A 15,004-nucleotide genomic window follows, 5' to 3' on the forward strand; every position below is an offset into this window, starting at 1 on the left:
GGGGGGGGAGAGAGAGAGAGAGAGAGAGAGAGGTAAGACAAATATAATAAATTCAGAATCAGTGGAAGACAAAAAAAAAATTATACAAATTTAAGAAACATAATATTAAATGTTACACAAATTAATTATAAAATAGTAAAAACACCGAAGGAATTGATTGTCCTCATATGGTACACTATGCAACAAAGGATTAATGACATTTATTAAAATTAATAATTTTGTAATTGAAATTATGAAATCACTGACCAAAATTTTTCTCTCTCTCAACATGGACATAAATATAACAAAATGTAATTAAAATTGTATTAAAATTGAACATAAAATACAACGAAATGTCACTAAAATTTCATTAAAATTGTATTAAAACTTTTCTACCAGATTGTTCTCAAGCGTCTTCTTCTATTATTAAATATATTAGAGCTTATTATTATGTTACATATAAATGTCGAATTTTAGAATATTTAATACAAACGAGTTACCTTTCAAAACAGAGTAAAGACGATGTTTTTGTTTCATGTGTAACTCGACGCCTAGCAATTATCAAATTATGCGATGTATAAAACGATCGGATGTTCATAGAATTTACAGCGTTATTGTATCGTTTTCCCATTATCACAGATTATTTTGGTGATAGGCCTAATATGCGATATTACATTCTAGAGAAGGCCTACTAATGGACTAGAGCATTTCAGCAGAAGGAATTCCGCGTTAAGGTGTTTAAACCGCCATCAAGTTTCTAGTGTCGGAAAGAGTCTCGTCAATACGAAATAAGCCACGTCGTAATTATTCCAATATGCTGTATGAGCCGTGACGGTATATAAGTAATTTCTTCCTAAACCAACTGCACGTAGCACGTAATCCAGTCGTTGCGCTAATTCTACACAGAAAAAACACAAACATTAAATTAAAATTAATACATTTTATTTAACAAGCATTATTACATATACGTTCCATATAAGCTAGAAATTATATTCCTGTTTATATTAAACAATTATAATCTTATTTATGTTATACAATTCAATTTTCTTTAAAGAATTTGATTATTTTAAATTTTAATAAATAGATGTTTGTGTTACAAGTGTATTCCATTATAAACTGGAATGAATAACTTATTTTGACATTTGAACGGTTTAAATTAGTTATATTTTATCATTATATATCTGTTTATATTAATATTTTTTATTACTGTATTAATTTTCTAATTGTAATCCGATACTGAGAAGTTATGGCCAAACATTAAATCATATCTTATTTCAGCTGTTCGGTCATTAATACATCGACGCGCTCCATTGTTTATGTAAATAATTAATAATTCATATATGTGGGTTCAAATTTTTTTTCTATTTAAAAAAATCTTAAAAATGTTCTTTTAATAAATACAAATATTTATTAAAAGAACATGTTAATAATATTAAACGTGTTTACATAAAAATTTAAGTGTTAACATTTAATTTTGGAAGTTTACTTTCAAATTTCAGTATATACTTCAATTTTAAATATTTATTAAAATTGTGAATACTTATAATTAAACGTTTCAGTTAGACACATCCAATATTCGAGTTTAAAAATAAACATTAAACATTTAAAAGTTTACTCTCAATCAAAGACCCGGACTGAAATATAATTATAATTCGGTTAAAATTATATTTCAGTTACAGTTTAATAAAATATTTGAAAACCGTACGGGTTGAATTTTGGTGTAACGGTTTCAATTTCTTGACACATTTAAACAATCAAAAACCGTTTAAATAACGATTTTTTTCGGTTCCGATTCCTAATTTTAATATCATCTAATAAATAATAATAATAATTAATAGTATTTAAGAATATTTAATAATAATTTAAATAACTGAGTGTGTAAAGAAAACGAAAATTGAGTTGAATTGTCCCCATAAAGTCATTGCATCACAAAAAAGAAAAAAAAAGAAACGATAACAGATTGATTTCGGTTTCGATTCGGTCGGGTTCTTACTCTCAACACTTCGGTATAATATTCAAATGAGTAAACTGTAAACTTTTAAGTATTATTCTGAATTTATCGTATTATTTTTGAATTTATGACATTCCCTATTTTAGACTAATTTTTACAGAATGAAAGTACGCACAAAAATATAGAGGAGAATGATCGAATTCATATAAAAAAACAAAGAAAATTATTTTTAGTACGTCACTGTCGATAATTGCTGTCACTTTATAATCATATATATTTGCTTAATATACAAAATTCATGATATATGTAGAAAATATATGTATCTACAAAATAAGATTATGCTTTCCAAAAGACAACATATATAAACAATGTCGTACAATTAAAACTAAGATTTATAAAGCTCATAAAAAAATTAGGGCAATATATACAAGGTGAATTGTAATGGCTGTCCCAACTTTTTACCATGAGAGATGGGATTACGTATACATACATTATATATATATATATATATACATATTATAGGTTTTTAATACTAAATTTTACAACAAAACGTTTCTTTAAACACAAAATCAACTATTACAATCTATTCCATGCGAGGAGCTACATTATTACGTTTCTCTTTGATTCTGTAGTATTATCTTACATTTTTATAAATAACATCTTAAGAGTTAGATATATTTTATAATTTTGGATCTAGAATCGGTTAAATAACATATTGTCAAATAAAAATGTTCAATTTTCAATAAAAAATTTGATTATTAACAATTATTATATAAAATGTAAATACCATAATGTCCATCTTTTTCTCTAGTATTAAAGAATTTTTATTTTTAGTTTGAGGGCATTGTTATTTTCTATATATATTGATAATTTTATACTTTTTAAAAAATTAACAATGTTGTTAAATAAAAAAATATTTTTCTCGATAAAACTATGTAAAACTTCTTTGTATAATCAAATTACAATATTTTAAATGTTTTATATCTTATTTTAATATTTAACACTTCAAAAATAAAGATATCCTAGAAACAATGTTCTTTTTCTGCTTAATCATGTAGAAAAAGTTTATAAATAATTTATCATTCAAAGAGGACATATTGTGTTTAAATTACCTTGACCTGGACGGATTGGTGGATTTGAATCTGGTGTTGGCGAAGATGGACCCTCTCTAACGGTCCAACCACCTCGTACTAAACCCCAAAGACTCCAACCTTTCTCCGCATTACGATTAGGTGGACTGTCCACAGGACTATCATCTTTATCATCGTTTTCTATTAATACACGTATAATAAGATTGTATTATTTAAAATAATTTTATAAAAAGTTAGTTTTTACACAAAATATTTAATATTGCAAAAAAATCTTAATATTAAAAAACTGTATTTTCGAATGTGTAATTTGCGAATAAAATCTTAGAAGTAAAATTATAAATCATTATTATAAATCGTTTTCTATTAATACACGTATAATAAGATTGTATTATTTAAAATAATTTTATAAAAAGTTAGTTTTTACACAAAATATTTAATATTGCAAAAAAATCTTAATATTAAAAAACTGTATTTTCGAATGTGTAATTTGCGAATAAAATCTTAGAAGCAAAATTATAAATCATTATTATAAATCACAAATTTTTAATTCTATCTTTACTCTTTAAAATGCGTGCTTGAAAACTAATCTACGATTTTTTTCATAACATTATTTAATAAAAATATTTAATTAGATACGAAAAAATCGCATTTTTTCAACTTTTGGTCTGCAGTGTATGGAATCAGATATATTCATAGAAGTCAATAAACAAAATAATTTTTACTCATTAATGTAATTTAAATATTTAAATCAATATTTCAGAAGATAAATGTAGAGTCCAAAAAATAATAATTGAATTTGATATTCCGAGTTAAGACAGTCATAAAAGATTATATTAAATAATTAAGGTATAAAAAATAAAAAACCTGTAGGTGGTATAGTTGGATCCACATTATTAAATGAAGAAGGCGACTGTGGTATCTGTTGACCATCAATTCCTCCGTACGGTGGTATCAGAACTGGCTCGATTTTACTATAGCCCCTTTCTAAAAGTGGTTCCATTCTGTAAGCCACAGGGTCGGACCAGTGAAATATATTGTAGAATCTTTTACATAAACCTTGCGGCATCACATCCAGTCTATTGGATGGAGCGCGTGTGCGCAATGCTAGAAATACAGACAACGGCGAGCCCAAGCAAAACAGGTTCTCAATCTATAAACAAGGAAATTATTTTAATGTAATTCTTAAAACAATAAGAAATTTGCATAAATATTTTTTGTATAAACATAAATTTTAAAATTTAACTTAAGTTAAACAAAATAAAATAGATTTATCCTTCGTTTATTCATCAAGGTATATTAATGCGAGTTGGGTCATATTATTCCTTTTTAATACTTCCTTAAAATTAATAATCAAAAAGGGAAACATGATAATAACATTAAATATATAACTAATGTTAATACACCTATTTAAAACAAAGTATTGTCTTCTACTGTTATTGATTTTTTAAATAAAAAACTTGCTTTACACAAACGTATAATAAGGAGAAGGAAAAAACACTGTAGGGATTGGAAAAATAACGGTATCTTTTGTAATTTTTTAAATAAAAATAATATGTATAAATAAAATTTGACATATTGGATGCAAGAAATATCTTCATTTTTATATAAAACATTTTTTGATATTTTGATATTTTAAGATATATCAAAGAAAGGTAAAAATGTCTCAATCTGTAAAAGATGGTTTCAATTCTTTGAACCGTTTTTGGGCACCAACAAAAAATGTCTAAATTCATGTATTTACTCCCTTTATATTTGTGCCAAGTTTCATTAAAATCAGAATTTTCGAGTTTGCAAGGTTGCTTTGTAAGCTTTGGCATTGTTTTTCCAGTTTCTATAGTGCCCTACCCTCTTAACAATTAATTGTCGGCATTTTGCATTAAGAAAAAATAATCAATGAAATAATGTGCTTTCTGGCAAGCAACACAGTTGACACAGTGCGACACAGTGTGTGTGCTGTATGTGCTTTTCTGTTATGATACAATACAGACGACATTGTGTAACACAGTGTATGACTCAGTTCTTCCCAGCTATGACACAAATCGTATTTTAGCTGTGTCGAATTGTATCAATTTGCGATATAATTGGAAAGAACTGAATTGTATGTACACTGTGTTACACTATGTCGTTGTGTACGTTGTTGGAAAATTTCTTACAAGGGAACCTTGCAAACCCGTAAATTCTGATTTTAATGAAACTTGGCATAAATGTAGAAGGGGTGAATACATGAATTTAGAAATTTTTAGTTGGTGTCCAAAAACGATTTGAAGGTAATAAGTGTAATAAGCCTTATGCCATAAAAATTTACCAATTATATTCGTTTATTCTTCTCACATTCAATTATAATTGATCAGTTTCTTATGGCATAAGGTTTACTACACCTATTGTAGATCCGGGCTAAGAGAGCGTCCCAGATGCGCACAGTAATAAACGGATACAGCAAGCTGAGTGAAACGGACATAATGCGAAACGGACACAGTGCAAAACGGAGTAAGAGTTCAAATCGGGCCAATTAGCCAATAGTTATGCTGGTTACAACGGAAGTAACCTAATTTCTGTTGTGACCAGCATAGCTATTAGTTAATTGGCCCCACTCTGACCCGATTTGAACCCTCGGTGAAAACTTACTCATGGACACATGCGAAAGGGACGCATTGCGAAACGGACACAGTGCGAAGCGGACACATTACGAAACGAACGGGAGCGTCCCAGATGCGTACGGATCGAAACACCAATCAGATTGCTGAGTCAGTTAGAGTTAGGATAAATTTATAGAATTTGATTGGTGGTATCCGTTTCGATTTGTGCGCATCTGGGATTCACTCAAACGGACACATTGCGAAACGGACAGTGTCAATCAGACAAAGTGAAGTTCATATGTATTTGCAGATTTTCAATACAATGTACATGGGTTAGCGACTTGGACGGGGTGGGTGTAGGAAAGGGGGCGAAGGTCGCGGTATAGGTCAGGGCATAGATCAGGTCGCGCGGTGTAAACTAGGCCAGTGACTAGGCGATTGTAACAAATTAGAATCAAGTAAAACTTACATGTAACACAAGATATAAATTTTTGTAAAATGTACTAAAAAAAGGAAAATGTACTAGCGTATAAAAAACACTAAAATGTATTAGAAAAGTACAATTGTATTAATTCTGGCAACCCTATATGTAACTTGCCGGAAAATATTAAGAGAGAGAGAGGGAGAGAGAAAGAGATAAGGGGTGAGAGAGGGGGAGATTGGAGGGAAGAAGGAGGGGGAGAGAGAGAGAGAGAGAGAGAGAGAGAGAGAGAGAGAGAGGGGGAGAGAGAGAGAGAGAGAGAGGGGGAGAGAGAGAGAGAGAGAGAGAGAGAGAGAGAGAGAGAGAGAGAGAGAGAGAATAGCAAATTGAAATATAAAAGTCAAATTCCAGAGGTTTTTTTGGATACATTAATCCAAAATCAATCAAAATAAAAGCGATTTTCAAAGATAAAAAAAACTTTCCTGAAAATTTCAGTTTTCCCGGTAGAAAACACTTGATTTACAGAGATTTTTAATTACTTACGGGGAATTGCAATCCTTGCATTAAAACTTCCTGCGCCTGTGGGCATGAGAGTCGTACGTCAGGGCCTATCCAGCCAGTAACTATATCATATACGATCACGCATCCTAAGGAATGCGCTAAAATCGAGACCTTTCCCTGCCAATCAGGATGCCGACTTGCAAACATAAAATACAAACTGTTCAGCTCTTTTTGTAAACCAGCTCGGACCTCGGCACCATATAGAGGACTTGTGTAATACAAAATGTCCATCGCTGATGTATTTAGTAAATGACGTATGCTCAATACACTATAAGGTGTAATTGCATCTACTATATCTAAAAGGAGAAATCACACATTCGGTAAAAATAGTATAATATAAAAGTAGTTATATTACGTAGGACGCGTCTTAAAAGGGGAACTATTTAAATTTTACATTTTTTTATATATACAGAATAAGCTTACAAAAACGTAGCAGTACTGACTGCCATCAACCATCAAGAAAACCTAACTTGTATTATTATAACAGTCAAATTATTATATTTGAAAATCTATCTTTTATTCCAAAATCCATTTAAATTGTTGAACTACGAACGCTGTTACTCAAAGTATTAATGATGGTCATACTGTGTACGAGTAAAAATTTCTAGATTTAACAAGTTAGATTCTTTGAATTAAAAGTAATCAGCAATTATACTTTTGTAACATCTATTTATTAAACGTTTAGAGTTTAAAAAATATATATTGGAGGATAGTTTTTATGAAAAATTTCAGATACATAAGGTCAAGAAATACGAACTTAAAGAGTCGCTTAAAGAACCTGTGTTTCGCGCGTATGTGTTAAAGTTTAACAACCTATATTTAATTTAATTTTTCTCATGAAAATGATTCGTATATGACTTTTAATTAAAAAAAAATACTCTAGTTTAAACAATATTATGTAAAAAATTGGAAGATTTATTTAAGAATTTTTGAGAACAACCTTGAGAAATCCATGTTACAATTTTTGCAAAGTAAAGAATCCCGCACAAAACAAATGGAAAAGGGAGTACAGTAAAATTGGCTGAAACTGATTTATGTTGTTCATGACATTCTGATCAAAAGTCCTAATAGACGCTAGGTCTGGAAATGACCAGTTTCTGAGTTATGAAAGGTTAAAGGTTAGGCAATAACGATAATTGCTGATCAAGCGGTTAAGAGTACAAAGCGAAGTGTGATGTTTAACGTTGTTATCTGTGTATGTTTACACACACAGAGGCCTGACTGATAGCATATTTGTGCATGTGTGTGTATGCATGTTAAGATTATAAGTGAGTTTATGGGTGTATGCATATATAGATACGTGCCATAGAATAAAGAGTAGAGGAAGGAGCATTTGCAGGATTTTTGAGAGTGAGAGGTGATACCATAGACCTTATAGATATGGACTGGCAATACCAAGCGAAATCGTGTCCATACTTCTCTCTCTAACGAGTCCGGAAATATGTTTCGCGCATGTTTGTACATATTATACATTGAAATCCAATGATTGGATACGTTTTGGTCACGTGTTTTAACTTATGTGTGTGTATATATATGTATATACATATGTATGCATGTGTGCTGACATGCGCGATAGTTATTTCCGGTAACTTTAGAGAAAGAAGTACTAAAAAGTCTGTTTCTCTCTTGCACCTCTTCTGGACATCGTTTTCTATACACAAACTATAGGCAATTGCCGGTCCATATCTATAAGGTCTATGGGTGATACCGACAACGTCACACTTAAATCATAATGGCGGACTTGAATGTCATCTCACGGACATAAGGATAGCGTGTAAAAGTTCATAATACATACGTACCTACACGTATACTATGTCACTTATGATCCTCATAATTAGTTCGATTCTGGCTTCACTTTTTCGAGCAAATGCTCTTTCCTCTACTCTTTATTCTATAATGCATGCATAGCAGTGTAAGTGTGTGTGTGTGTGTGTGTGTGTGTGTGTGTGTGTGTGTGTGTGTCGGATAACAACGTTAAACAACACATTTTGCTTTGTACTCTTAATTCAGCTCATCAGCAGGTTTCGATATTTCCAATCTTTGGCTTTTCATAACTTGAAAACTGGTCACTTTCAGATCTAGCCCCTATGAGGATTTTTGATTAGAATGTTATGAACTACAACATACATTAATAGTTTCAGAAAATTTGATTGTACTTCTTTTTCCATTTGTTTTGTATGGGTTTTTTTAAACATGTTCTAATATTAATACTTTAAATAAAAAAGCTATATATATATATATATATATATATATATATATATATATATATATAAACAATCTTAATATCAGATTAAAACTATAGAAAATTTTTAATGTGTAAATAATAATTTAAGATATGTGTCTAAGGGGATGTTAGAATTGTCTGTTTTATCAATTGAACGATAATTATTTTTAGATAAGCTTGGCTCTTAATTGATTTCATAAAATTGTAAATCCTTCTCCAGAATTAAAGCATAGACAATAACAAACGGTGGCTAACTACACCCGATAAAAAATTTTTCATGTAAAAGTATGTAAAAATCTGTAGAATTATGTATCAAAAATGTCCATGCAAAATTTTACATTGTATATTTTTATTTAATTTTACATATTTTTATGTAATTTTATATAATTTTGATATAATTTTATAGATTTATACATACTCTTGTATAAAAAAATTTTTGCCAGGAAAAAAATTGCTTATTTACAATTATATATAATTACATATAATTATACATAATTATATTTAATTATATATAATTACATATGAATAATTCTTTCTCAATCAAAAATGTTTCATGTAAAAGTATGTATAAATTTATAGAATTATATCAAAATTATATAAAAGTATATAAAATTATGTAAAATTATATAAAAATATACAATATAAAATTTTGCATGGACATTTTTGATACATAATTCTACAGATTTTTATATATTTTTACATGAAACATTTTTGATCGGGCAATTTCATGTAAAAAACGAAAAAAAAAAATTATACTTTTGTGCAGTCGTTTCGTGATTTTAATCTGCAGCACTAAGTTTTAAAGACTCTATACGTACAAAATAACTTTTGCACCGTTGTCATTACAGGAAAGAATAATAATAATGTGCTTTCAGAAATGAGTTAAAGCAGTGTCAGATCGTGTTAGTGAAAATAAGTGTACAGACAGAGGGTTAATATAATATATATATATATATATATATATATATATATATATATATATAAGATTCTATTTATAGTCTCATTTCAATATTTAACATTTAAAAAACACATTTTCAAAATAAGAAATTTTTTTCTGTGTACGGTCGGTTACTAAACTCCGTAAGCCAGGAAATAAAATTCAATTGGACTTCTTAAAGATAACCGCCCTCCCGTATTGTGGCGACACTCGTAAAAGTCCGTATTAGGAGTCTAAAGTAGAAGTCTGTAGTTTTTGTATATACATAGACAGGAATGCCTGGCCATATAAAGTTAGGCTCATAGACGTAGGATATATAGACCTCGCGTTTGGCTAGAAAGCTGTACAAACTTTAGAAGAAGACAGCATGCTTTCATGGTGTATCTTTCTCCGTTTATCAATACTTAGAGCAAAAATTTACTATGGCGACGAATCAATGAAGGCTTCATTCCTCCTGCGTGTTGTTAGACAGAGAGGTGACTACCATGAACAGAGGCTTACTCTTTTTAAAGTTTGACCATGCACAACAAAGGAAATCTAGAAAACGCGAGGTCTATATATCCTACGTCTATGGTTAGGCCTGCGTTCCAGGATTTCTATAGTGCATGTAACGTATTCTATATAAAAATCGGAACGCAGCTAATTTCATGTGGCCAGGCATTCTTGTCCGCGTGTGTATGTATACATTGTGCATTGCTCAGTGAGCCAGCTGCGTTTCGAAACTAAAAAAAAGCCCTGCAACCTTTTAATAACCGATTGTACATATAAAAATTGAATAACATTTTTTATTTCACAATATATTTTTATAATTTATTTTATTTATTATTAAATTTTATTAGATTTTAAAATATAACAATAAAATAAACAACGACGAAAACGGTCAATAATCATGACTTCTTGAAGGTTAAAATCAATCGGAAGTCGTTTGAGACTAATTGTGTAAAAGAAAATATTTATTTTCAAATGCAATTCAAAACAATTTGTAATTCTGTTATTATTTTATACGTGACATTTTTTAGTAAATATTTGCATCGCAAAGTGTTTATCTTACCTCCATCTAACTTTAACGATGACCGCCACTCAACTGGAAAGAATTCTACTCTGTGTTTAGAATTTGGAAAATATTTTTGCTTAAGCCAATCCACGCAATCTCTGAAACTATTAATTTATTCGTATTTAAAACATTTTATAAAAATACTGTATATTATATAGGATGTTTTATGGAACAAATATCTAGAACGTGTTTTAAAGATCATTTTAAGCAAAAAACAATTCAGAGATATAAAACATTTTAGCTTAGTTATCGAGATATAGATAATTTTATTAACACATTTGCGACACACAGAGATGTTAACGTAACAATATTAATGTATTTTTATATTTAAATCTCCAGTTAATTGCCACTAACATAAAATGCGTTTGAAATTTCAAACGAAAATTTGTTATTCACTGTCATTTTAGCTTTATCATTTTTATTACATGTAAAGTAAAGATATACTGATGCAATAATAATGATATCGCGATTCTACGTTTTCTTATATATTTTAAGAGGATCTTTTATAATTTTATTAGACGGCGAATTATTTTCCTATATAATCATATTATTGTTCAAAATAAATATACAGACAGCAGTAGCTTGTTTGATCTCTTGATTTAATGACTCCTACCGCTCAATTTGTTTCTGTGAAGTTATTTAAAGTCTCATGTATATGCAATGATCATAAATTAAAACTGTTCATTAAAGTTTGTTGATAGAATAAGTTCACCATTAAGTTTATAGATGCCATAAATAGTATTCGTAGTATTTAACTTAAACGAATTAATTAGCGGCGATCTGTATGTACGTATAATGACAGCATGTTTGCAAGTAGGAAGTGAATATTTTAAATAATACAATATAAAAAATAATTACTTAATAATAATAATAATATTGTAATTATATAATAATGACTTAATAATAATAATAATATTAGAATTGAAATTACAATTCTAAAATAATAAAATCGACTTATATTAAATAAACAATAAAAGTTACAGATGTCTGATATTTTTTGCTACTGAATAATTTATAAGTTATTGTAAAAACCTTAATGAAATTGTCTCGATAACTCGGTCGAATTAAGTACATTTGAATTTTTCTGTTTTAAAATACTTTCTAGGATTTATCAGTTATTTTCTTGTGGAACATCCCATACATTGTACAAAAATAATTACTACGATATCATACCATGTGGTGTTGCGTATAATCTTCCCTGTATCTCGCTTTTGTCCTATACCGTGAACGACAAATACTAGATGGTCGATGTCACGCGGCTTATCGTCAATACTTGCACACGCTTTGTAACCTCTTTTCAATCGATAGCCTGTTGCTGTCAATTTAGAATAAAAAGAAATTTGTACAATAATACATAAAGATACAAATAACTTCGATATTTTTATTACCTCTAATTCTGAATCTAAACTTACTTTTAGCAAAACCCAATTTTGATGTAACGCTACGCATTAATTTAGTAGGTGTATATTCGCTATATAGTGTTACATCATTAATTGAATGCCAGTCAACATGAAATTCAGGAAATTGTTCCGTATGTAGAACTGAAAAAGAAAGTTTCATTATCAACTCTTCACTACTGTTTAAGTTCAAAGATGCAAACTTAAGAGACTAAAGAGAATGAAGAGAGTGAAAAGAGTACCTTTGTAAGATTGAGGAATATTTGTGTCACACGCAGCAACATTTTGATTGTTATTTTTTTTTTGGAATAATTCAAGATGGACTTCCTCTATCACTTTGGAATGTTCCGTTTCCAACGGTATCCAGCTGCCATCGTAATACCATGTGCACCTCATAATTTCCCATTCTTCGCCTTAAAAAATTTGCAATTTATTGTATTATAATGTAGTAATTTATGTCTTGTCACATTTCATACATGATCAAAATAAATAAATTTTATGTAAACTGAAATATTCATTACCTAATTTTGCCAAAAGAGAGCAAAAAATTTCAATTTTTATTTATCCTAATATTCCTACTTAAAATTCTTGATTTTCAAGAATAAAAAATAAATTACCTAAAAAAGTTTCTTCGAATTTTTTTAAATAAACACAGCACACATTAAAAAAGTAAACATTCTAATAAATTATTAAAATTATACAAAATATTCGAATAGAATAGAATAGAAAGATAATATTCGATTCAGATTTAAATTTCTATAATTTAAATCTAAATTATTCGAAAAATTTTTAAATCTAATAAAGTTCGAATACAATATATAAATTACAATATACACATATTGATAATTTTATAAAATCATATTCATACGTATAATTAATGTCTACACAGAAAAAAAGTAATATAGCCAATAACATATGTAATTGCGGGTTGCCAACTACATAAAAACTAAATATTTGTTATTAATGCAAGTACAATGTTGATATTGCAATAGCATATATTATTATATTGGGTATATCTGTAGTTGACAGCCCGCAACTACATATCTTATTGAATATATTACATTTTTTTTCAATAATAATATATAATTTAATATATATAAATATATATATTTCATATATAATTAATAATATTCATAAATAATAACATGATGTAACCCTCACCCGGTACTGTGTGGTCAATCTGACCCCATTAAATTTAACTTTCACTTAATTATCGAAAATTTATAAAAATCGTGAAAATTTTTTTACATACTCGAAATCAAATTTTAATTAAAACAACTAGTTCGTCTCAAATTAAAGAATTTGAAAGATAATCTGCAATTTTTTTTCAAATTGCTCAATATCTTCTTTGCAGCAATCATTTTTGCTCGTTGGGATCCCAACAGGCTCTAGGATACCGGAGAAACTCCACTGAAGCGTACCGGATAAGGGTTATAATATTTTTTCTTATATACAGGATGTATCTAAACTGGCGCGAGATTATTTAATAACAAATTCTTTGTAACATTTTGAGAAGAAAATTCTAATATGAAAATGTCGAGGCTATAATAATTTTCAAATAGGAAGAGTTTAAAAATGACGACACGAATGACACCTCTCGATTAGAAAAATAAAGATTCTGATTCTTTCCTTGTTTCTCTTATTACTTATTAGAACGTACGAAAAGATGATTTCGCTCGCAATTTATAAGAGCACTAATGCATGAGTTGCAGTCGGAATAGCAATTGAAAATTCGAAAGTCGAAAACTTGTGTTTTCAAAAAAAATGTGGAAAATTCCAAAATAAGTGTTCCGATTTAATGTCAGATCTTGAAAAAATAATGATTTGCATATCTTTACATATTAATGATTTAAGTAGCTTTGTGTGCGCGTGCACGCATGCACACACACGCACGCACGGACGCATGCGCAAGCATACACGGAGAGAAAAATTAGTTAATTTTTGTATAGAAAATTCGCCAAAAATTATCGTGATTTATAGAAATGTGGGTGCAATTGTCTCAAAGAGGAAAAAGTTTTTTAATTTGCTTAATTTTTAGAAAAGTAAAGATAAAAATTATCATTTATGTCTTAATAAAAAATAGACAAGAGCACTATAATTTATCTCACTACGCACAAAACTTACCGGGCCTCCTATAAAAACTTTTTTTTTAATTTAATACAAACTGGCACATATAGTATTGCTTAAACTTCTGCAAAAAAAAAAAAACGATCACCCATTCAATCGTGAACCGCCGCGCGCCGCCGACGTTGCTTCATTCCAAAGATCCTACGGGAACTATCATTTCGCAATGGTTTATAAACACTAAATGTTTATGAATCCATATTTAAGGCTATATAATGTGATATATCAATAACTATTGTTGAATTGTTCAAAGTATTGTTATAAAAACAAGAAGCATATATGTATAAGTTAAAAATTGATATAGATCTTCAGCAAAAAAATTTATTCAGAGAGATTTATTTAAGAAAGTGATTGTAATTCGTGGTTACTTTTTTCAATTTCTACAAAAAATTTTATATTTATATAAAACATTAAAGACTCCAACAAATTTTTATTTATAGTAAATATTTTAATATTCATAGAATTTTTTTCTACCAAGAATCAATCGAATATATTAAAATAAAATTTACGGAAATTCACTATATTCATTGAATTTATCTTCAATAGAAGGCTACTAAATGATGCAATACATAATATTATTTGTTTCTTTGTCACGTAAATACATGATCAACACGATATGAAACAGGATGGTAGCCGAACAAGATAAAAAGTTTTCAGAGACAGCAGGGTAAAATTTTATGAACTGATCT

At 28.8% G+C, this 15,004-nt stretch overlaps 1 protein-coding gene across 2 annotated transcripts in view; it reads right to left on the reverse strand.

Annotated features, from left to right (window-relative positions):
• Positions 1-251: 251 nt before the first annotated feature.
• The window catches only part of LOC105836852 (phospholipase DDHD1), a 28,023-nt gene continuing 13,270 nt past the window's right edge, over positions 252-15,004 (reverse strand). For both annotated transcript variants that reach the window (XM_036284572.1, XM_036284568.1), the window contains 8 exons: positions 12,434-12,604; positions 12,207-12,335; positions 11,968-12,109; positions 10,792-10,898; positions 6,562-6,875; positions 3,886-4,171; positions 3,043-3,201; positions 252-877 (listed from right to left, as the gene is read on the reverse strand). In XM_036284572.1, coding sequence (XP_036140465.1) covers positions 729-877; positions 3,043-3,201; positions 3,886-4,171; positions 6,562-6,875; positions 10,792-10,898; positions 11,968-12,109; positions 12,207-12,335; positions 12,434-12,604 — 1,457 coding nt within the window. In that variant the 3' untranslated portion in view covers positions 252-728. The remainder of the gene's footprint in view (positions 878-3,042; positions 3,202-3,885; positions 4,172-6,561; positions 6,876-10,791; positions 10,899-11,967; positions 12,110-12,206; positions 12,336-12,433; positions 12,605-15,004) is intronic.

The sequence above is a fragment of the Monomorium pharaonis genome, chromosome 1 (assembly GCF_013373865.1).
Source record: "Monomorium pharaonis isolate MP-MQ-018 chromosome 1, ASM1337386v2, whole genome shotgun sequence".
NCBI lineage: Eukaryota > Metazoa > Arthropoda > Insecta > Hymenoptera > Formicidae > Monomorium > Monomorium pharaonis.